The sequence below is a fragment of the Rhinolophus sinicus genome, linkage group LG10, assembly GCF_036562045.2.
Source record: "Rhinolophus sinicus isolate RSC01 linkage group LG10, ASM3656204v1, whole genome shotgun sequence".
Lineage (NCBI taxonomy): Eukaryota > Metazoa > Chordata > Mammalia > Chiroptera > Rhinolophidae > Rhinolophus > Rhinolophus sinicus.
In genome coordinates this window covers 71,570,947-71,594,996 of record NC_133759.1, presented here as the reverse complement: position 1 = coordinate 71,594,996, position 24,050 = coordinate 71,570,947, and the positions used below count along the sequence as shown (strand labels likewise).

General features: G+C 55.4%; 1 protein-coding gene across 1 annotated transcript in view; it reads right to left on the bottom strand.

The window, feature by feature from the left end:
- Positions 1-24,050, bottom strand: part of COL23A1 (collagen type XXIII alpha 1 chain) — a 319,317-nt gene that overhangs the window by 14,419 nt on the left and 280,848 nt on the right. Inside the window, exons 6-14 of the mRNA XM_074313377.1 lie at positions 11,218-11,244; positions 9,471-9,497; positions 8,116-8,142; positions 3,858-3,974; positions 2,968-3,003; positions 2,493-2,519; positions 1,828-1,854; positions 788-841; positions 168-230 (exon numbers count right to left, since the gene is read on the bottom strand). Of these exons, the coding sequence (XP_074169478.1) occupies positions 168-230; positions 788-841; positions 1,828-1,854; positions 2,493-2,519; positions 2,968-3,003; positions 3,858-3,974; positions 8,116-8,142; positions 9,471-9,497; positions 11,218-11,244 (405 nt within the window). The remainder of the gene's footprint in view (positions 1-167; positions 231-787; positions 842-1,827; positions 1,855-2,492; positions 2,520-2,967; positions 3,004-3,857; positions 3,975-8,115; positions 8,143-9,470; positions 9,498-11,217; positions 11,245-24,050) is intronic.

The window sequence follows — 24,050 nt, the reverse complement described above, 5'->3', positions numbered from 1 at the left end:
AGACCTACTGCCTCCCGCCCCCAGGCCAGCCTCTCATTGTCAGTCGAAGGAGATTTGAGGGTCCAGGCCCTCCAGGGACTCCCAACTTAAAAGGGCAAATTGGAGGAGAAATCATATGACTGTTCTGAACGGGCCTGTGGAAGCTGAGCAGCGTGCTGTAAGGTCACCTTTGGCCCTGGGCCACCATCCATGCCGGTCTCTCCCTGAGGCCCCATGCTTCCGGGTTCGCCCTGCAACAGAGGTCGTTACTGTAAGAGCAAGCAGTGGGGCAGGTTCGGGGCTTCCTGCGTCTGCTGGCTTCTAGACTAGTTCCAGGGGAATGTGGCTGAGCCCACCCACAGAGGATGGCCTGCAGGGCTCTCCCCGGCCCCGGGGGCTTAGGGCCACAGCCACCTTCTGGGCTGGGTCTTGGTGCACAGTGGGAGCAGCTCAGGAACTCAAGAGACAGTTTGGAGACAGGCTGACCAGGATTTAGTGGCTGTCTTGAAGGGCTGGGGGAACCAGGATGATATCCAATTCATGGCTTGGAGACAGGGCAGAGAGTAGGGCCCCCTAAGATGGGAACCAGAGGACTCGCGGGTGTGAGGGGAGACAAATGGCCGGGGAGAGATGCCAGCCCCGTTGACAAGTGGGACACAGGGCCTTCCTGCTGCCTTGTCCTGGCCTGTGCTGGGTGTTGTTAGCTCCTGCCTCTGTGACGCGGAGGGGCCAGGAGGGGCTTAGCAGGCTGACGGAATGTCAGAAGGTGGGAGGCAGGGGGAGCTCCAGAGGAGGCACAAGTACCTACCTTGGGCCCTGGGGGTCCAGGAAATCCTGGCTGGCTTGGGGTTCCATCATCCCCCTGAGGAGAGAGCAGGGGAGGCTGCAGCCCTCAGATGTGGACACACTGGCTAGGTCCTCAGGTGGTCAGTTGGCCACCCCCTTCTGCACTCCCCAGCACACCTGTCCACTCCTGGCACCAGCACTGGGCAGCTCCTCCCTCTTCCCCTCACCTGCTGTCCCCTGCCCCCAGCAGCCCAGGGCCAGCCCAGCAGGTGTGTGCAGAAGGAATGGATGGGCAGGTAAAGGAGAGGGAATTCATCCTTCACTCAACAATTATGCTGTGAGCACCCTCTGTGTGCCAGGCAGACGAAGTCCCTGCTCAGTGGGTCAGAGGAGGCCAAGGGCAAAGAAATATCTATATAAATGCACAGCAGCCTGCCAGAAAGTAAAGTGCCAAGATGAAAAGAACATAAGAGGATGGCAGGATGGCAGCATGGAGAGGGACTTGGGGAGGGCGTGCTTTAGCAGGTGGCCGGGGACAGCCTGAGGGGCTGTCTCTGAGGGGAGGGGACAGCTTTGCTGAGACCTGCAGGAGGAGGAGGAGGAGGCTGGGCTGTGGGAAGAGGTGGGGGAAGATCACTCTGGGTCAGTGGTTCCCAGATTCGAGCTCAGGCCAGTAGCGCCCAGGGCTGCTTGGACACAGTGCGGCCCACCCCCAGCGTCTGATTTGTGGGTCTGGGGTGGGCTCCGAATGTGCTTGTCTAATAAGCCCCCAGTGATGCTGACACGCTTGTCCTGGGACCACACTTTAAGAACCACTGTTCTAGGCCCTGAAGTGAGAACAAATTTAATGTATTTGAGGAAGGGAAAGAACGAGTGAAATGAGTGAATGAATGAATGAGATCGTGGCTTCAGAGATGGTACCTGCAGTGAGGACTCGGGTCTGCTGAGCAGGAGGGAGCCTTCCCTGGGGCTGGCCCCCATCTTGCCCCATGCCCAGCCTCTACTCCTTTCTCCAGCCACTTCCTACACCCCACCAAGAAGCCCATCCACAGCTCCCCTCACCTTCTTTCCAGGAACACCGGGCTCACCCTGAGGGGAGATAGTGGGGGTGCAAGAGAAAGGTCACCGTCATCGGAGCTGGCGGCTCCTCTGGAGAGGTAACCCCATGACCCTGCCCAGCACAACCCGGAGACTCCACCCCCTCAGAGGGCAGCACATGGGTGGTGGGGCTTGGACTCCACTCCCAACCTAGTCCCTCCCAAGCTGAATGAACCTGGGCAAGTCACTGCTCTTGAAAGCGGGGATGTGATACCCCCAGTCTCAGAGGATTACTGCGAGATTGGACAGGATGTACCGAAAGCCCCTGGCTCGCAGCAGGTGCTCACTAAATGGAGCTCCTTTCCCACCCTTTCCTCCTGCTCAGCCTGGGGGCTCTGGCTCCTTCAGGGAGGACCAGAGCCTGCCTTCCCATCCCAGCAGGCACTGCTCAAGGCAGGAAAAAAGAGCTGACACCTGCAGAGGGCTTTAAAAGCTCATGTGTTTTATTATTCGATCCTCACAACTTGATGTGAAGGTAAGATAGGAAATGTTTGTCATGTCCACATATAACCAGTGAGTAAACTGAGGCCCAGAGAGATGAAGTAACTTGCCCAAGTCACATAACTTGATCTCTTAACCCTGCTGCCTGGGCTTCAAGGGGGGTGGGACAGGGTGTGAGGAGCACTCACCTTGGGCCCTGGGGGTCCCTTCGGGCCCTGGAACAAGAGAAGGTGTTAAAAGTGATACTGGCGGCTGCTCCTGTCTGTCCTTATCATCCACAATTTATAAAGGGCAACACCAAGTGCCAGGGAGGAGGAGGCAGGGCTGGCGCTGGAACTGGCCTGTTCCAGGCCTGACTCCTCACGTCTTAGACAGCGTCTCATCAGATACCAGCAGTGACAAGTGGACTACAGGCTTCCTCCCAGGGGTGCGGGGTTGTGAGAATTCTGCTGGGACTGAGGACCTGTCCTGTCCCTTCCCACTGCTGGCGGGGGGAAGAGCTTGGGTGTGCACACATGTACAACCTGGGTGCACTCAGGGGAAAGGGCTTTGTCATTGGGTGCACACAGCATGACCCTGGGTGTGTGTGTGCGGGAGAGAGGCTTCCGGGCCTGGAACCATGGTCCTGCCAGCCCAAGCCTCTGAAATGCTCTGGGTACTGACCATCTCGCCGTCTTGTCCAGCCTCTCCTTGGGGACCCTGAGAACACATAGAGGAGAGAGATGAGGGGATGCAGGGACCCCACAGTTAGCTGAGACCACAGCGCTTGCCCAGCCCTGGGCTGGGCTCTGAGCACATTCACTTATTTCATCCTCACCAAACCCTGAAAAGTGGATGTCATTATCCCTACTTCACAGATGAGAAAGTTGAGGCTCAGGGAGTTATGTGCCCAATGAGACACGGAATGGATGAACCAATTGAGTAGCTGCTCTGAGAGGGGACCCTGGTGGCAGTTTGGTGGAAGTGAAGAACAGGTTGGAGTCTCAGGGTTAGGGAGAGAGATGAGGCCTAGTCTCCAGGGTTTGGTTAGAACCATGGGAGGAGGATGACTGAGATGACTGAGGCTAACTAGTTAGTACTGGGGGGAGTAGGGGGAGAGAGAGAGAGAGAGAGAGAGAGAGAGAGAGAGAGAGAATCAGGTTGGTAAAGATCTGCAGAGAAAGAGTTCATATGGGGGTCAGGGTCAGGGTTAGAACTAGACTGAGATTGCAACCAAGGTCAGAGTTAGGGTCTATAGTTCTATTTGGGATTAGAGTGTAGGGGTAAAATGTGGGTTTGGAGTCAGGGTCAGAACCTGTAGGGGTGAGCATTAGGGTTTGGATAATAGTCTCATTGGGGTCTGGATGAGGATTTGGGAATGAATTTGGGGTCAAGGTCTAATTGGAGCCAGGGACCCAGTTAGTGTTAGGTTTAAGGTCTCACTAAGGTAAGGGTCTGGGTTGGGGTTAGGTCTGGGTCTGGACTGGGGATAGGGCTGGGGTTGGGGTTCAGGGTTTGGGGTTTTGATAGGTACAGGACCAGATCCTGAGTGGTCCAGCTTCATGCCCTCTTACCGCTGGGCCTGGTGCTCCCCTGGGGCCATCTTTCCCAGTGTCGCCAGGAGGGCCCCGGGCCCCAGGGGGTCCAGGGGGTCCTGGAGGCCCAGCCACTCCATCTTGCCCTTGGTCTCCCTGAAAGAGATGGGGTCTGACATGACTCTGAGGGTGAGGGGAAGGAGTTCCACCCTTTAGAGAGAAGGCCCCTTAGATAGGCAGCCCAATGCCTTCCCCTTCCCCAGCCCTTGGCAGGCTCAGGGGAAAGGGCTTTGTCATTGGGCCTCTTGTGACTTGTTGGTGGCCACACAAAGGGACAGGTCCTTATACCTAGGCATAAGAGGCCAACAGGACTTTTACACTCCAAAGAATGTACCATCTCCCCACCTATAGTGTTTAGGTGAGAGGTGACGTACACTGAGTGTGGGAGGAAGCACGTGTGCCCAACCAGCCCCCTTCCTCTGAAAGGGGACTCATGCCTCCTCAAAGACCTGCCTGGATGGTCAACTCCTCCTTCCCTAAGTGATGGAGGTGCACTCTTGGGCATTTGCTCCAGAGAAATGAAGACTTATGTTCGCACAAAAACCTGTACATGAATGTTCATAGCAGCCTTATTTTTAAGAACCCCAAACTGGAAACAACCCAAATGTCCTCCAATGGCGAATGGTTAACCAACTGGGTACATCCACCATGGAACAATGTTCCGCAGTAAACAAACAGGAACAAAGTACTGAAAGGAAGCCACTTGGATCAATCTCATGGGAGTAATGCTGAGGAAAAAAGCCAATCTCAAAAGGTCACATACTGTGTGATTGCATCTATGTAACATTCTTGAAATGGTAAAATTATAGAGAGGGAGCAGAGATTGGTGGTTGCCAAGGTTTCGGGGGTGGGCTGGGAGGGAGATGACTATAGCTATAAAAGGGTAGCATGAGGGATCTTATATGGTAGTTGCACGAATCTATGAGGACAATAAAAGTACATAGAACTAAACAGACACACAAATGAGTAAAATGGGTAAAGTCTGAATAAGGTTGGTACGTTGTATCAATTTCCTGGTTAGGAGATTGTACTACAGTGCTGTAAAATGTCACCACTGGGGAAACTGGATGACGGGTACATGGGGTATTATTTATTATAACTGCGTGAGAATCTACAATCACACACACACACACACACACACACACACACACACACACACACACCACAAAAGGGCGACAGAGGGCCACATAGTCTCTCTCATGCAGCACCTCCCCCCACCCCAAATCTCAGGCTAATGTTAGTACTGGGTCAGACCTCAGGCAGCCAGCCCCTCACTTCAAGGCCCCACCTGCAAGGAGGAAAGACCACAGTGCCACAAGCACTTCCTGCTGCCCCAGCAGTGTCCACCCAGCACCGGCACAGGGCACAGGAATCGGGCATGCCATTTGGGAATGAGTTTGGGGTCAAGGTCACAGTGCCTGCAGCGCCCAACCTTCCTGTAACCTGGAGCAGCTTGTTGTGTGCCCAGCGCTGGGGAGCCAGGACGTTCTGGGGGTTATCTCACCCAATCCTGTCACCACCTGGCCAGGGCACTGCTCGTGTCCTATTTTACAGAAGGAGTGACCGAGGTCAGAGAGGGTAATCATTTACGCAGTTACAGAGCTAGGAAAGGCAGTGCCTCCTCTGGCACGCAGTCTCCTTTAGACTTGGTTCATCTATGGGCCCCCTGATGTGAAAGAGCTCACCTCTCTAGCCAACTGCTCCTAAGACCTAGCTCATTAGTTTTCCCAGTGGAAAACTTAACGGAAGCTCTCAGTGCAGATCTTACCAGTCTGACATGGCCAGGTTCTGACAAAAAGGATAGAACTCCAGCCCAAAGTAAAGGAAACTGAGTTTGGTTAGGTCACCCGACCCTGGGTGCTGAAGTTGGTGAGTAATTCCTGTTTCGTTTTATGCCGAATCAGGAAGACTTTGAAGGTACCCTGTCCTCGGTTGCTCTTTTCACAGCCCAGGGGACCAGGCTGGGAACCACTGGCTTGGACTCCACTTATCAAGGCAGAAAATGGGTTTAGACACTTGAGCAGGTCCTAGGAGAGGTTCTTAGGTTCTTCCCCGGCATTACTCAGGAAATGAGGCCGGCCAGCTGCTTCCTCCTCCTGCAGGGGTCGGATGGCTGAGGTCTAACCCTGGAAATTCTGGTGAGTTGAGGGGAACACACCAACCATCAGCCTTGGACATGCCACTCGCCAGTCTACCTTGAGGACACGGTGATTGAACAAAAGATGGTCTCTACTTATCAAGCCCGGATTGAGCCGTGGGAAAACCATCTACAGCAAACAGGTTGTGTAGTCAGAATGGCAGGAGGTGATGTAGAAAACCACAAGGCTATTTCTGGAGGTAAAACCACTCACCCCAGCCCAGTGGACGGCAGTATAGTGACTGGGAGCGGCAGACCACGTTCTCTGAAGATGGCTGCTATGCTATGCTCATGCCCACATGGGAGGTGCCTCTGCAGTGTGGCCTTGCCACTCCCCATCAAGAGCTGGGGTCTATTTCTCCCACACCCCCCTTGACCCTGGGTGGGCCCTGTGACAGATGTGACCAATAGAATGCAGTGATATATTCCAGATATCGCTCTCAATGGGCCTGGCAGTCCTGGCTTCCTGCCCCTTGGAATGCTGTTCCTGGAGTCCCCGCTGGGATGCCCACCGCCATGCTGGGAGAAGTCCCAGCCACACAGAGGTCCTCTCCAGCTGAGTTCCCAGAGGGTGCCATCACCTCAGACTAAGCCCCACTGCCTCTGCCTGCAACAGGAGAGGCACAGCCAACCCAGGGGGTCATGAGCGATAGTGACACGTTGTTTGAGCCACTCTTGGGGGTGGAGGTTGTTTCACAGGGGGCTAGACCATTGGGACAACAGGGAGTCTACCCATGAAGAGGGGCGGGGCTTGGGGAGGGATCTGCTCCTCCGTGACACCCAGTGGGGGAATTCTAGTCTGCTGAGGAGTGCATCTGCCTGTTGTGAAGATCAGCTTCCACATCCATCGGGAAGCAGGCAGGAGTTTTTCTCAGCAGCCACCAACTCAAGACCAAACTCAAGGGTGTCCTTTCTTTGACTTCAGGGACGTCTCACCAGCTGTATGTGGCCCTGCCCTCGCCCTTCTGTCAAAGTCTCAGCACAGAACAGCTGTGTCTTGGCAGCAGGGGAACTCAGCCTGGCCACCCCCTTTCTCCTGCTCCCCTCCCCACGCAGGGCTCACGACCACCCATGATGAGGGCCCAGCTGGCCTCATTTCACAAATCAGGCTCAGAGTTACGTGGTTGCAGAGCTGGGACCAGCACCTAACCCAGTCTGACTGCAAAGCCCAGCCCACACTCTCTGCACGCAGCCCCCCTTTTCCTTTCATTCCCCTGCATACAGTGCCCTCCTCTCTCTTGCCCTTCCTTACACTCCCGCCTCTAGCCTGGGCAGATGCTTGCTGTGGGTGACTGGCCTGCTGGCTACAGTTTCCACCCCACTACCTTCTTAAAAACAACCGGAAGTATACCACTCTCCTGCCTTTCTCTGGGCAGCTCATGCCCACCTCTCAGTCTCTGCAGTCAGGTTGCTGCTGCTGCCTGCCCAGGCCACTTAAGTGACCCTTTGCCAAGACCCGCTTTTGTGGGGCCCATCCCACCTGGGGTCTCCACTCTGCTTCAGCTTCTGCTGAGAGGGCCCTGGTTGGCATGAGGCACTTCTGAGTCCCAGTGACCAGAGAGCACCAAGGGCTGGGGTGGGCCGGCTGAGGGTCCCATCTACTGTTCCCATGTGGGATACTGAGTGCCCAATTTTATGATTACAATGAATCTTCAGCACAGAGACTTGGGGTAGGGGCTGTCACCACCACTCACAGTTGGAGAAACTGAGTCTCAGAGGGGAAATTGAATCACTCAAGGTCCCTTGGCTGGTAAGTGGCAGAGCTGAGCTTGGGCTCACGGCTGCTGACCCAACAGCCTTCCCTCTTCCTGGGGTGCCGGCTGCCCTCAGGAAGGTCAGTCTCTGGTCTTGGACCAGTGCCAGGCCCACTGTCCTCCATCCATAGTGACACGTGTGCTATAGATGCCCAGTCTGTGCCAGACCAAGGTGCCTGGGACTTCTATCCAGCAGCAGGCATCTAAGTGAAACCACTCATGGGATACACTGTGCGCGGGAGGAGGGGCTCCTCACTCACCTTCCGTGATAAGCTATAGGGACACGCCTTATTATAATATAAAACAAACCATATAGGTGGGTGAGGGGGCCTTGCACAGTTCTTACCCGGGGGCCAAAGTCTCCTGGTGCACCCTAGGAACAAAAAACAGGGAGGTATGTTACCACTGCTTTTATTACCTCTTCACATATATTGAGCATTTACTGTGTGCTCAGAGCTTCACATACATGGTTTCATTTCATTCTACCAAAAATCACGTGTAGGCTCTATTATTCCAATGAGGAAATAGAGGCACAGAGAGGCTGAGTAATCTGCCCAAGGTCACACAGCTAGCAGATTCAGGCCTTGGAACTGGTGGTCTGTTACCCATCACCAGCTCCAGAGACGATGGAGCGGAGACAAGCTGCCCCTACTCTGCCCTCTTAGAATCCCCAAACCGCAGGACAGTGAGGGATGACCATTAGTTGATTAATTGTTTTAAGTCACCAAGTTTGGAGGCAGTATGCTATGCAGTGATAGACACCAAGACACTGATTTCTTTTTGGTTTCAAAGCCCCTGCCTTTTATAATTTCTGCGACTCGATGGCATCAGCCAGAACCAGCAGGAAGGCAATCACCACACCTGTCAGCTACATGAGGCTCTCATCTTCTGCAAAGAACACAGACCATCATCTCGGGCAGTCTTCCCCAGGGCTCTGTGAGGTTGGTTTCCATTTACGGATGGAGAAACTGAGGCCCTTTGGGATGCAGACCCAAGGCTCTGAGCAGCAGAATATGTGCCTTGCTCAGCCCTGATGGTGGACTGGGACACTGGCTGCCCTTTACTAAGTGATCCCCAGCGGGATAGGAGGTGTGTGGCCCAGCTCTTTCCTGGAAGTGCCCCGTCTGTCCCGCTACACCTAGGTCTGCCCTGGTCCCTCCCTCCCCTAATCCCACCATGGGAACCACGCATCTCCCCTCTCTCCTGCTTCCCTTGGAGGCACTCGGAGGTCCCAGCCCTCCAGGACTGTAGCTGTGACGTTTAGTACCAAATGCCAGGAGAGTCCTTGTCACAAGGGACTGTGAGGGTCCCAGGGGTAGCTCTCCACCATCTGTTTTCCTGGCAGAGGTGTCATCCCCACAAAAAATGCCATCAACAGTCAGTGTTCAATCCTTTAGGCTCTCCTGGCACCCCCGCCCCCTTTTCATGATAAACTACTTTGGGAACTGTCGTTCTGGGCAGACTGCTTTGAGTTCATTACACTCCGCTGCCAGGAGAACTCAAATTCAACCCTCTGGGCACTTTAACTTGTAACCATTTTAGGGGAAGGGCACTACTTGCCCCACTTTACAGATGAGGTAACCAAGGCTCTTGGAGGGGATGTGACGTCCCCAAGGTCACACTTTGGAACTGATGTTTGGAGGCAGCTGTTGGCATCCTTCCTCAGCCTACTGCATCTGGACAGCCTCCAGCATCACTTACTTTTTCCCCCTTGGAGCCTGGAAGTCCCTGGAGAAGATGGAAAAAGAACAGGAGTGAGTGAGCAGGATTAGGCTGCCCCCTTTCCACTTCCCTAAGGCTTTGAGGGCAGAAGGGCCCATGAGGCTGAGCAGAGCTGTGGGCAGCCGAGTGGAAGAACACACAAGCCTGTCAGTCTTTAACAAGGCTACTTGTGCTGGCCCCAAAGAAGTGCCACACCCCAGTCGTCAGCATGAGGGACACGTGTGGGAGATGGGGGTGGGGGGAGATATTGGGAGGGGGTGACTGGCATTCTCTCTGGACAGGGGCACATGTGCTAGTCACCCCCCACCCCCAGAGAGCAGAGACCTCCGTGTTCAGCACCCGCTGTGCCTGGGTGCCGGTGAGGAGGCCACTGCTCATGGAGTCTGGGTGGCTCCACGCAGGCCATGGTGGCTGCCATCACTCCCTGGTTGCAGGGAAATGTTTCTCTTTCAGTCCTGCCAAGTTATCAGGCTTTCTAGGAAAGAAGGTCCAGCCACAAGGGCCTCAGAGTCCCTGGGATGGGGGCCAGGCTGGGGTCAGCCAGACTGTGGCCGCCACTCTTGGTCAGGGACTGACCTACTCACTGGCCTCCATCCCTCTCCAAACCATCCATCATCCCTTCAGCCTAGTAATGGATTTGCTTGTTCATTCATTCAACAGCTCATCCATCTAGGTATTCAGTTATTTCCTCCATTCGTTAGTAATACACACACCATCTTTCAACTCTTCATTTGTTAGCTCATTAATTTCTTCACTTACTTATCTGCTCAACCATCATGCCTTTCTCCACCCACTAATTCACTTACTCTTCAATGCATCCAACTATTTGTATAGTTATTGATTCATTACCTCACTTGACTGTCCTTCTATCCATCCTTTCTTCCTTCATCCATCTGCCCATCCATCTGTTCATAAATCCATTCGTCTATCTATCCATTCATCAGTCCATCCATCTGTCCAACCATTCATCAATCCATTGGTCTATCCATCTGTCTAACTATTGATCTATTCATCTAGCCACTCAGCTAGCCATCCCTCCTTCCTTCCATTCATCTATCCATCAGGCATCCATCCATCAGTCCATTTGTTCTTCCTTTCATCCGCCTACCCATCCATCATCCACCTGCCCATCTATCCACTCACCTGTCTTTCCCCTCCCTCCCTCCCTCCCTCCCTCCCTCCCTCCCTTCCTTTCTCCCTCCCTCCCTCCCTCCCAACCATCCATCTCCATCCAATTATTTATTTAATGATGCCATCTCCTTGGGCATCTTATTCTGCTGAGGATGCCCATGGATCACAGGCTCCTGGCCCAGATGTTGAGAACTCCTCTGCCCGATGCCCACCACAGAAGTACTGAGACTGTATGGGAGATGCTCTGTGCCTGGGGTCTGCTGGGAGGCGCTTGCACATTTTGGGGACTGACTAGAAGCCAGGGACAGTGGTGCCCACAGCTCTCCACATCCCCAGCATCACTGGGGGGAGGGCTAATATGCCTCTTTGACAGATGAGAAGCCTCAGGTTTGGGAAGTGAAGAGGCCTCTCTAAGCTTGCACAGTCAGTAGGTCATGGAACTGGATTTGAACTCAAGTCTGATGCCCAAACGGCTTCTCTTTGAGCTGAGTCGGGTTCTCAGTGGCCCCTTCCCTTCGGGGTCCCATGGTCACACCCAACCCCACAGTGGCATCCCCATCCCCAGACCACTTAGAACTGCCCTGTCATCACTTACGGGCTTGCCATCCAGACCCAGTGGTCCCTGGAAAACGAGAGAGAGAGAGAGAGAGAGAGAGAGAGAGAGAGAGAGAGAGATTACACACGGCAAAGGCATTTCCTCTGTGTGTTATGACCTAGAGACACTGCTGAGTGACAAGAAACAAAGCCTGTCCTGAGCCTGTGGCCTGGGTTTATTTCATGCAAATTCAGGGTGGGGGCATCTGGGTGTTATTTGCTGCCCAGAATCCCCTCCTCCGACAACAGAGCTCCGTTTCTTCTCCCAAAACACTCCCATCTACACCCATGGGGCTTGGGCGTGTGACTGCATCCCCTCAGCTGGGGTGGTTGGTTCAGGAATGAGTGTCATGCCTGGGACTTTGAATGGTGGTGCTTCCGGGAAATGGGGATAAGCCTGGAGCTCCTGGGGCAGCATGTGGCTTGAGAACAAGGTAAAAGGGAGGAAAGCAGAGCTGAGAAACAGAGAGAAAGGGCGGAGGGCCTGAAGCTGAGACCACCCTGCACTCTCTGCCCGCGAGTACATTTTCCCCCCTCAAGCCAGCTTGAATTGAATTTCTGTCACTTGTAATTTCCTATGGACTGAATGTTTGTGTCCCCCACCCAAATTCCTATGTTGAGCTCTAACCCCCAAGGTTTTGTATTAGGAGGTGGGGCCTTCGGGAGGTGATGAGGACATGAGGGTGGGGCCCCATGAATGGGATTTAGTGCCCTTATAAAGGGGCCCCAGGGAGCTCCCTTCTGCCACGTGAGGACACAAGGAAAAGTAGGCTGTCTGCAACCTGGAAGAGGCCCCACCAGAAACTGCCAGACTCCAGAACTATGAGAAATAAATTTCTGTGGTTTATAAGCCACCCAGTCTGTGGTACTTTGTCACAGCAGCCCAAGTGGCCTGAGATATAACTGAAGCACCCTGAAGGCTCTTTCAACTCCCTGCATTGCTGTGGCCTTTGCAGGCAAATGTCAAGGCTGAAGGAAGCCGAAAAACACAAGGGTGGGTCCTGAGAACCGGGGCATCTCAGGGGCCCTAGGAGCTCTGTGCTGACTGCAGGCGGACAGTGACCACAGTACAGTGGCCTCACTGCGCCCCCTCCACCCAACTAACAAAGCCTCTGTGTGGGGTGTAGAGGAATCCAACGAGGAGAGGTAGTGTTGCAGACCTGGTCCATCTGCTCTCTGCTGGACCCGTCCTCCTCCTGCCACTGTCCCCTCATCCCCCCACCTACTTCACCAAATGTTCTAGGCAGCTCCACTCTCCAGAGCCTTTGCACACATCGCCCGCCTCTGTGCATCATCTTCAGCTCAGTTACCTCCTTTTCCATGAAGCCCCCTAGGCTTCTCCACTTCCCAGTCAGGCTGTCTGTCCTTGTGCCAAGCACATATTCTAATTGTACCATGTGATAAATGTATTGTCAACGTGTGGCCTACATGGGTCCTCCAGTTGATTCAGGAAAGGGTCTGATCCCCACGTCCCCATTGCTTGGATGCGACCTGGCATGGAGCATGTGATGACCAGTGTGCCCCTAGTCAAACCGAGGAAAGGTGAACCATATGCAAATGTGCACAATACAGTGTGGAGAGTGAGCGGTGGGCAGGGGTTCTGCCAGTTCCAAGCAGAGAGGGCATGGTCAGCTCTGGGGGGCACTGGAAAAGATTAGGGAGTGCTACCTTGAGAAAGTAACACTTGGGGATTGGGACATAGCAAGTGTGTGCGTGTGTGTGGGCCACTGTGGGCAGAGAGAACAACCCAGCAAAGGAGGGGAGGAGGGAGCGTGCAAGGAGCTAATGAGCAGAGGGGCAGCTCAGCCTTAGCATCAGCCCCCACCCCTGGTCTGCCCCATCACCCCCAGTGCTGCCACTCTGTGGCTGCCCTCCCTGTCCAGCTTGGGGTCCTCTGTGGGCAGGCCAGCCTCTGCCATTTGGTCGCCTGCACCCCTGGTCTCCCCAAGCTCTCTGCCCTCTTTCTCATCTTCATGCCTTTGCTTGAGCTGCTCCCTCTGTCGCGATGCCCTTCCTGCCTCCTGTACCTGGTGAGAGCGACTCATCCTTGGGGATGTTCCCCTGTTCCAGGAAGACTTTCCTGGCCCTGCAGAGCTGGTCTCCCCTTCCTTGGATCTGGGCACAGCCTGGGAGTTGGTGACCTTTCCTGCTGGGTCCAGTGGTAAATGACCAGTTTCCCTGGATCACTTCCACACTGCCCTGAGCGGAGACAGCTCATCTGCTAATTCGCCAGATGCAGTGAGAGTGGCCAGCCCTCGCTGTGCTCCTGTCAGGGTCTTGCTCCAGGCAGGAAACCAGGGCAGTTCTGAAAATTGGCCTCATAAGTGCTTCCAGCCACCAACATCCCTGCTATGTGTGTGTGTGTGTGTGGGGGGGGGAAGGGGGGTGGTTAGATGTCAGGGTGATGGCCTGAGGGCGGCTGGGGTCCCAGGAGAGGGGTAGTGGCCCATTTCAAAGCCTTAGGGGTCCAGGTCTTGGGGGCTCCTGGTAGCCCCAGTCACAGCTGCGATCCCGGTCCCTGTGATCTGAGGTTCACCAGGAGTTGGCCTAGAGGGCTGGTCTCTTGGAGGCACCTGGCTCTTCTGACCCCTGGCTTCACATTCCCGATGACGCCTCCCTTCAGCAGTCTGATAAAATTGGGCCTAACCTTTCCCCCAGCCCCCACTCTGCGGCCCTGCTAGGCCTCCTCAGGGCCATGCCCCTGGGTGTCTCTACCCTGGGCCTCTCCCTCAGGCCTGACCTTCTAGCTGCCACAACACACATGGGACCCAGCCCATCCTGAGGCTCTTCTGGGGGCTCTCTGTAGTCCCACACTCAGCCTTAATCACCACAGCAGCCCTCTGAGGGACGTGTTGCCATCTTGTCTTACACAGCAGGAAACTGAGGCCCAGCAAGGGGTCGACTTTGCCTAAGGCCACGTAGCCAGTAACAAGCTGGGGCTGGAGCTGGACGGTGCTTCAGTTCTGTGTCCACTCTGCACTCAAGCCCTTGCCGTTGCCTCGCCTGGCGTCTAGCCACCCTCCCTCTCCTCTGGTCTGTCCTTGCATGACGCTGTTCAAACCTTCCCTGCTCCGTCCCACTGTTCACTGGAGCTCCCCTGCCCAGGAGCCCCCAGCCTCCTTGCCCAGTGTGGCTGCCACCACAGACTCTGTGCCCAGACCCTGGGTGTGCCTGTGCATCTGCTGAACTGAGACTAAATGCAGTGCAAAATTTGCCCCTCTATACATCCTCATGGGTTAAAAAAACCCCGTAATGCAGCCCGAGATAAAAAAGAGACTAGGGTACAGCTCAGAACTAAACAAGGCTCTTTCCTATTTCTGTGCCAGGAGAAAGGGCACAGTGGGCCCCACAGCTAAGTCCCCAGTACCGGGGGACAGGAACTGGCTTCAGGGCCTGGATGGCATGATGAGTTCAAGGTGCCCTGATAAAGTGTAGGACACAGAGCAGAACAGGACACAAAGAGAGCACCCTGCCCCTGGGGACCACAGAGGGGGAGACTCTCCAGGGCACGTTCCTCACATTGGACTTGGCTGTGCCCTGCCGTGTCCCTCACGGAGCCTGCCCTCACCGCAGCCCTGGGAGGCAGGCACCATGGCCCCATCTCGCAGACGAAGGAGCAGGGCCAGTGGATTGTCCAGGGGCTGAAATCAGCCCTACTCTCCATATGGTGCTCCCTCTCCTGCAGCCCAAGTTAGCGGGGTTGACAGATGGCCATCCTGGGAGACCTTGGGGCAGAGCCTCACAGGCCTTGCCTTCCTTCTGGGATTCCTGGTGAGTCTGTTTCCCCCATTGAGCAGACTCTCCCCGGGCAGAGCTATCTGGACCCTCTTTCATCCTGACCTTCTGCCAGAGAAAGTGCTGGGTCAGATGGACACACTTGCTGTGTGACCCTGGGAGAGCCAGTCAATCTCTTTGAGAAAGTAACACCCACTGTCCTTAGCACGGCTGTTCCTGCTCTGGCTTCACTCCAGTTTCCTCCTGAACTCTGCTGTCCCCACGGGCTCTCGCCAGCCTTGGATTTGGAAAGAGCTGCTCCAGTGGTCTCACGGGTGCATCTGTGTCCCTTGAGGCTCCACGTACTGTCATGCATCAGGCTGTTTCCTGGACCCAAGCTGTGCTTTCCCGCCTCCCCTCCACTGCCGTGTCCCACCTCCACCTAGAGAACTCCTACCTATTCTTTAAGGCCCAGCTCAAATGGCCCCTCTTTGGGGAGGCTCCCCAGGGAGAAGCAGCATCCACGCAGCCTATCTGCCAGGGAGCTCGGTCCCCGTCCTTTTGGAGGAAGACCCTATGGCCAAGCTCTAGGAGGCACGAGGAGCAGTTGGAGGAGGCAGGCTCTGGATTCTGACACACCTGGGATCAAATTCTGGCTTTACCACATGCCAGCTGGTGACCCTGGGCCTCATTATCTGTGACAGGGAGATGGCCTCCCTGCCTTGCTGACCTGTGTGTGTGGGTTCTGCCGGAAAGGTGTTACATGCACTGAGTGAAACATGCACACTGTGCAGGAGGGGACAGGACACCGCAGACCTCCTTCTGTCCTCCCTGCTCCTCTCCAGATGGCAGCGCTGGCACCAGTGTCTGTGACCCTTCAAGGAAGTGCATGCAGAACAGAGCCACTGCCTTTCTTATTTTTAAAGCCCTGTCAGGGCTGAACAGTACACATCTGTGGGTCCACCTGCCTTCAGGTTGCAGGGGAATGTGGTATTTCGCCCTGCAAGGCCCATCACAGTCAGCTCTCCTCACCCGGGGCTCTAGGAAGGCCCACCACATGTGTGAAATTCCAGGCATCACCCCCATTACCCTTCCCTGACCAACAGCTGTAGTCTCTCCCACCCACTGCCCCGGGGAACTTTCTAGAGTGCAAATCTGACCACACTCCTCTCCTGCCTGAGCCCCTCTGGGGAGCCTCACTGCGAAGGATGATGTTTAGACCTCCTGGTCTGGTGCCCAAAGCCCCTGACCCCGGTCAGGCACTGAGCATGTGACCTGGTTTGGCCCCTCCATGGCTGGAGGAGCCCTTGGAGAGGCTGCGGGGAGTCACTGGGAGTCACTGAAGAGGGGTCTCAGGGAGGCATGGGGTTGAGGAAGGAGACAGATTGCCTTTGGAGTCAGATGGGCCTGCTGGCATGGTGGCATGGTCCTGTCCAGGGCCCTGCCCACATCTACCCCACATGCTGCCTTTCCCTAACTGGTGTCCCATGGAACACTGCCCTGCAGAGTGTTGACAGGCTGGCCTGGGGAAGGGGATTCCATGGTCAAGTAAGTGTGAGAAACACTGGGTTACACCCTGTGAAATAGGTTTCTTTCCTGCAAGCTTTGTCCGAGATGTCATCCTGCGTGTGGTCTCAGGAAGGGCAGCGTTCCCAGCCTCCTGGGACCCTCATCTCAGGGCTTAGCTGAGCCTTAGCAAAACAACTGAATGCTGTGTGGACCATCTATGAAGAAGGTATTTCTATGGCCTGGAGGGAGACCTGAGCCTGGCTCTGGGTGCTCTGAGAGGAGGAGAAGCACCCAGAGAAGGGCCAGGGACACACATGGGTTCAGGCTGGACCAAGGCGGGCAGGGTCTAGGCTGTATCCCAGCAGATGAAAAGCTGGTTCTGAACAGAAGGGGGCTGCTCTGGGAAGCCCGGAGTGTGGAGGAGCAGAGCCTCAGCCAGTGTGCAGGCCGCCCTTGGTGGCGGGGGTCATAATCCATCCGGCAGCCCTCCCCTGCCCCAGACTGTGGGGTGCCCACACCAGCTGCCTCCTGCTCCTCTCACAAGTACAACAGGAAGGAAAGGCACTCAAGGCAGCCCGTGGCGTGCAGGCAGGGCTTGGGCTTTGCCTGGGGTCAGAGTCCCTCTGGACCTCAGCTTCCACAGAAGGGGTGACCCTGAGGGTCAGATGTCACAGTGCTGTGGCAGCTCCCTCCTTGCCTGCTCAAAGCCGGGGAACTCACCAGAGGTTTTCTACCCGAAACTTTACAGCTGTTCCCAAGCCTGCTTCTGCTTTAACTCGGTCTTTCCCGCAGACCAGCTGAGCCCCAGGATGTTTCCGGGTGAGAGAAGCAAACAAGGCCCTGGGTTGTGCATGAGCAGGCCAGGAAGCAGAGGCCCCGTGTGCTGACTAAGGCCCCGTGTGCCTCGCTCAGGGAACGGAGTATCCTCGAGCCTCAATTTGCTCATCTGTAAGATGGTCATGACTACCTTCTCTCAATGACAACTCCCATGGGTCCCAGTCAGTCTCTTTTGTCTCCTCCTCTCAGGCCAACCTGAGACAAAAGACCCTCCAGGCAAGCTGACACAAAATTGGGGTCTGCATTTGTCCTGTGGTGGAGCAGTGCTAGGAAGTGAGTGACCTTAGTGTGGCCTTCCGAGTGGCTGGCAGGGGGATGCCGGGCTGGGCCTTCATGGGTCAGCTCACTTCCTCCCTCACATCGTGGAGTATTTCCTGAGCAGTGTTCCACAGAGCCATCTTTTGAGAAAAATTAACAAGGTGGCAAAAGAGGGGAGGTTTCCTGGTGAAATAAGTTTGGGACGTGGGGTATGCTGGCTCCATCACTGGAGCTTCCCAATGTCCCTCAGGAGGTGAAGCCTGGTGTGTGACAAGAACGGGGTGTGTGTGTGTGTGTGTGTGTGTGTCCTGCAGCAGGGGGTTTGCGCTAACTGCATGCCACACGGGACGGCTCAGGCCTCCAGATCCATCAGCAACAGTATCTGTGGGACTGAACTAAATCAGTGAGCTGGCTGTGTTTAAATGCAGACGGCAGTAAATGCTCAGACCAGCCGGAGCTGGATGACTGTCTTACTGTCTGGTTGTAATTAATGCTGATGGCTCCTGTCAGGGAATGGAGCCCTCGAAATGCACCGGGGCAGGGCCCCTGGATGAGGGGGCTTATTGGGATTATCAGTCCAGGGTCCAGTAATTACGGCCCAGATGTTGACAATTCATCAAATTACAAGGCTGTAGGGGCCTGGGGTCTCAGCCGGGACGTGCACATTCCTGTGTGAAGGCTCCCTCATTAGGGCTGTCCAGTGTGCGAGGGGGTGGGTGGCAGCCCCTTGGGCAGGCCAGCCCCATGTGGTCCTGATTTCTCAGTTCAGGCTGTTTGCACACACACGGGTCACAGCAAGACAGTATGGGTGTAGCAATTTCCCAGACTTGAATTCTGCCCTCAGGAAAGAGAAGAAAGGACCCTCCCTTCTTAGGTCCAGTCTGGCTGCAGTTGGTGCCTGGGTGCACAGCCCGGCATACAGTTCCTCCCAGGAAATCCCTTCCCAGGGTCTGCGGCACATGTAGAGTGGGCTCTGCAGTCTCCCATTGCACCCCAGCTCACCACACCCAGGGTGGGCAGCGCTGGGCTTTACCTGGGTGGGGTCCTAAGAGATTGCCAAGGCCAGGAACCTGTCCTCCATTTGCTCTTTGGCCTCACACACTGCTGCCCTCCCTGTCCTCGTCTGTACAGTGAAGGGCTGGGCCTGAAGCCAGGCTTGGTTTGGTCCATGCAATTAAAAAAAAAAAATCCAAAAAAACCCCCTAACTTAATTAGTTGCAACATTTACAAATTATGACGTTTCACATAAACATCCGGACTTTGGACTTTCTCGTAAACTTGGAAGACCTTACACCCTGGGGCACCTGTGCCTGGAAATACCTGCCAGGCCAAGTGCTCCCTTAGCCGGGCACCACTCCAGGCCTACAGGTTCTGCCCCTTCCTACTGCCTCACACCTGGCAGGCTGCCCCATTGAGGTGACCTGCCAGCTCTGTTGGGGCATCTGGGTTTGTAACCCTCGGCCTAGACTCCAGGTCCCTTCAGCTCTATAATCCTGTGAGGCCAGGAAGCCAGCTGGCTTCTATTTTGGGGAGACAGCATGCTCGGTGACTCTGCTACATGCGCTGGAAGCAATTACACATATGTCCACGTTATACATCACGGCTAGAAGAGGTGGTACTATACCTTTGAACCAATCCCCAAATACCTGCTTAAATTACACATTTGCCTGTTCCATAATTACCCTGTCAGGTATTAGGAAAAATTGTTCCTGGGTAGGGTGGAGGGGGTAATGGGCCTGACTCCCACTGGGTGTGGGAGGATGGAAGATGGGCCAGTGATTCAGGTTGTGGCCACCTGAACTGCCTCAGGGCCGGTGTCTCCAGCTCAGGCACATGGGGATGGTCTGGTGGAAGGCAACGGGTAGCAGATAGGCCAGGGAATCCTTTTGGTGGCAGCATCTGCTGGCTGGAGCACCAGCTGGCCAGAGGAGTGACAGTTCCCGTGTGGCTTGAACTACATAATGGAGACAGGGAGGCAACCTGCCTGGGACAGCACAGCTCAGAAGGTGCGACTGAGGGGCCGGCCTGGTGGCTCAGGTGGTTGGTGAGCTGTGCTCCTAACACCAAGGTTGCTGGCTCGATTCCCACACGGGCCAGTGAGTTGCGCCCTCTACAGCTAAGATTGTGAACAGTGGCTCTCCCTGGAGCTGGGCTGCTGTGAGTGGGCTGCAGCCGGCAAGAGCGGCTGACCAACTGCCTCAGCGGGGGTGGGGGGGGGGGGTGGGGGTGGGGGGGGGGGGGGGGGGGGGGGGGGTGGGGGGTGGGGGTGGGGGGGGGGGGGTGGGGGGTGGGGGGGCGCACAAGGCTCATAATACCAGCATGGGCCAGGGAGCTGTGTCCTACACAACTAGACTGAGAAACAACTGCTTGAACCAGAGTGGGGGGGGGGCGGGGGGAGGTGGAAGAAGAAAAAAAAAAAAGGTGCGACTGAGACCTGACATTACTAGGACACCAGGGGACAGGGTGACCAGGACAGCTTGCAGCAGATACTGAGGCTGTGGGTACTCTGCAGGTATCCCTGACACCCAGGCCACACGGCTGCTCTGTCCTGCCCCAGCCCTGGTCTGTGGGGCCTTCCTGGCTTCCCTCAGGTTTGATTGTCTAGCCTCTGAAAGCTCCCCCTGGGCTGCTGTGGGTGGGTCCTCCTTGGTTTCCACAGATAACACAATTATCTTGGTCCTCGTTGGTTTCACAGATAACACAATTATCATCCACTGGTAATAAATTGATTGGAACCTTTAAGGATCCAGCGATTTCATGTAAAATTTGGATTTCTAGCCTCTCTTGAAATATTGGAAGATGTAATGATTGACCTGCATGGACTGAACTGCAGCACCCCCTGTAGATAGGGCGTGTGCCCCCCCAGTTCAGCCCAGGCCCCACCTTTCCCCACCTTCTCCCACACCCAGCCAGCTTCACCTATTTCCTCACCTGGCTGGCCTCTGTAAGGCATCAGTGAGCTCGTGAGCCTGCAGTTCCAGCTCTGAACCATTTCTCCAAACTGTGGGCTCCTGTCCAGTCCTCCACCCACTGCTGCCTAGGTCCTGGACCAGCCTCCCCCAGCCTCCCTGCCTCTGCCCCCGCACGGCCGTCCTTCTGCACTTCGCAGATGCAGGGACATCCTGATTGTTGTATCCCTGCCCTGCAGACCTCGCTCTGAGCTGCACAGCTTCCCTGGAGCCCGTTTCTTCCTCTGGAAAGTGGGTGTGGTGTAGATGGAATGGCTTCCCGTAGGTAACAGTGCCCAGTCCAGAGCATGGCACCCAGTGAGTTGATTCAGTGTGACTGTAATGCGTTGGGCCAGTTCAGGGCTGAGAGTCCAGGAAACGGGGTGAAGCCAAAAGACACACTCCTTTGCCTTCTCATCTGGATGTTGCCGAGCCTGAGTGTAGCCCTGCCAGACAGCACCATTATTATCCCCATTTCTCAGATGAGGAAAGTGAAGCTTGCAAGGCCGGGCATGGCCAGCTTGGCTTAGGACACAACTCGCATCTCATGCCTGAGTCCCCGGCTTTCTGCCTCACCACCCACCGTGGTACACCCTCACCCACCGCCCTTGGACAGAGTCGCAGCGCCCTTTGGCCTGGCATTCGGAGCCCCTGCTCTGCCTCCCACATGTCTCCTTCACATGTCATCTCTGAGAAGCCTTCCTCAACTCTCCCTCACCTCACCATACAGCTTCTCTTACCGACCCATTGCTGTCTTCCTGCCACCTCCCCTCCCACAGTGATTGTCCCTGAGGCTCCAGTGCCTACCATAGGCCCAGCTCTGAGGGATATTCATGAGTCTGTGAAGCGCCCGCTCTCCAGGCACCCAAGCTAGGCTTATGCCAATGGTCCCACTAAGTGTGGGTCTGAGCAGCCCCAAAGAGGGAGGCCCTGTTGCTGGAATGACCCCTCACCTCGCATGGGAGATGACCCACTGGGGCCAATCTCTCCCTAGATGCCCTTCCTGACAGGTGGGTGTGCAGCCCTGACTTGCACACCTCCAGTGACAGGGAACTCCTTCCTAGGTAGCCTGATGGATTTGCAAAGTTTTTGTTTAAGTCTGGCTCTTCCCAAGTCTGATGCCACTGCAAATTCTCTCCACCTTGTGGCTCCTGGGGAGGCAGCCAACTGGTTCAGTGAGGCTGGCTGTTCCAGGGCCATTGCTGTCATTCCCCACCCTCCCTCTCCTGTTCCCTTGCCAGCCTGGCCTGTCTTGGGTGCACCCTTTCTCTGTGCCCTCTGTCTAGACATTCCCCCTTAAGCTCCCAACTTGTCAGCACCTACCCAGCCTTCTGACCTCGGCTCACACCTCTCTTCCTCTTCTGACCCCCAGCAGGCCGGGGCCAGGTTACAGGTGTTTGCAGCAACCTGTACCTTCCTGACACTGACCACTGTGCATACCAAGGTCGGGGTTCCCATGAATTTTGATTCTCTGTCCCACTCAACCACAGCCTCCACGGAGGTGGGGCCCCTGGGTATATTTCTTGTTATTGTGTCCCAAATGCCTAAGTCCCTCATGCATAGTGAGAACAAAAGTATTTGTTGAACGAACCAAACGGATGCCTCTGAATGAATGTCGTTTCCCACCGGCTCCAGTTCAGGCTTTGGAACACCAGAGGGCGCTCTTGACCTGCCGAAGGCTACCCTGGGGAACCGCTGACTCCTGCCCTCAGGCCAGAGCCTGGGAGGTCAGCCTGGACGCTGGGCACTGAGGACGCTGGCTAAAGAGGGCCTCCTTTAGCCTCCAGGGCTCCCCCTGCTGGGGTCAGTGACCATCACAGTGGCAGGAAATGTCACTCACTGAGCCCAGCCAGTGTGCCCAGCACTAGCGTTCCCCCAACTGCTGAAGAGGGCTTAGGGAACAGGGGTCTACAGAGCTCTGAAGCCCATTCTCTCTCCACATGAACAGGACAGGCGTCCAGTCCCTGATTTCAGGAGAAGCTGGATGGACCAACTTCGTACCCAAATACCTGCATTCTCGCAAATCTATTTTTTTTTTGGGGGGGGTCTTTTTTGGGGGGGGGCATCCGGATGGCTCAGTTGATTAGAGTACGAGCTCTGAACCTCAGGGTTGCCAGTTGGATTCCCACATGAGCCAGTGAGCTACGTCCTCCACGACTAGATTGAAGACCAAGAGCTGCCCCTGAGTTTCCGGAGGGGCGGTCGGATGGCTCAGTTGTTTAGAGCGTGAGCTCTCAACAACAAGGTTGCCGGTTCAATTCCCGCATGAGATGGTGAGCTGTGCCCTCTGCAACTAAGATTGAAAACAGTGACTGGACTTGGAAGTGAGCTGCGCCCTCCACAACTAGATTGAAGGACAACGACTTGGAGCTGATGGGCCCTGGAGAAAGATACTGTCCCCCAATATTCTCCAATAAAATTTTTAAAAAATCAAAAACCTGAAATTATTTTTTAAAAAAGTCTATTGTTTTGGAAGACCTGAGTTTGCCCCAGTGACCTGGTGCAGATCTGTGGGCACCCTCTTCCACTGTAGTGGGTGGGGGTGCTGGAGGGTGCTTTGTTGCCTGGGGAAACAGGAAGAAGTTCAGCCAGCAACCAGCCAGAGGGCCCCACTCTGCAAAGGTGTCACAGGCATCCCCGCAAAGGACAGGACAAACCTACTCTGCCAGCCCCCACAGGGCTGGCCCAGCTAAGTGCTCTCCCAGAGCTGGACTTAGCAGGAGGCACCTCGGATGCTGAAACCCAGGTCTGGGGACGCGCTGGCCATTGCCTGGAAGATGTTGAAGAGCTACAGAGGGTGAGCGATGCATCTGGAAACCGAGAGCAGAAGCAGCAGCACAGGCTCCCTGTCCTTTAGCTGCCCCACACATGACACTTGGGACAGTGGGGACACAAGGCAAGGTGGTCTGAGTCAAAGAGCCCTGCCCTGGGCTGGTGAGAGACCCTGGGGAGGAAAGGCCAGACTGGTGGCCCTTTCTCGAAGGCCTGGCTCTGTCTCCCTGAGGTTCCAATCTGGGGGCTTTCACTTCGGGAAACCTGCTTTCATTCTGTTTCCGCATCTGGAGAGCTGGGGAGCAGCACTGAGGGGGTCAGATTAAAATGAGATGTAGAATGTCAGAATCTAAAAACAGATGAATTTGGGATATTACAGATGAATCATTGAACTAATTACACATTTACAATCAAAGCTGTTTTTGAACAACAAGAGTGCAAGAAAGCATATGAATGAATGTGTGCTGCTCTGTGGTCCTTCTTTGTTCACTTGATTAATTCCAAACAATCCAACTGAGTCATTTACTTCGAAATTGGTCCCAGGCTGAGGCCTTGCCTCATGGCCCACATATCAGCTTGGAGCTTCTGCCGTCCCTGTCTCCAGGGCCTGGGCCGCCGGTGCTCCCGTTACTGCTTCTAGAGACACTTTGCAGCTCCTACCCGTCCCCTTCTCCCTGCAATGACTCCTGTGCATTTAGCCAGACAGGTTCTGGGCACGGTGCCTGGGGGGCTGTGCTGCCGGGCGTGAGGAGAGTTGGTTCTGGTCCCTCATCGCCAGCGCCAGCCTGTAGCTCCT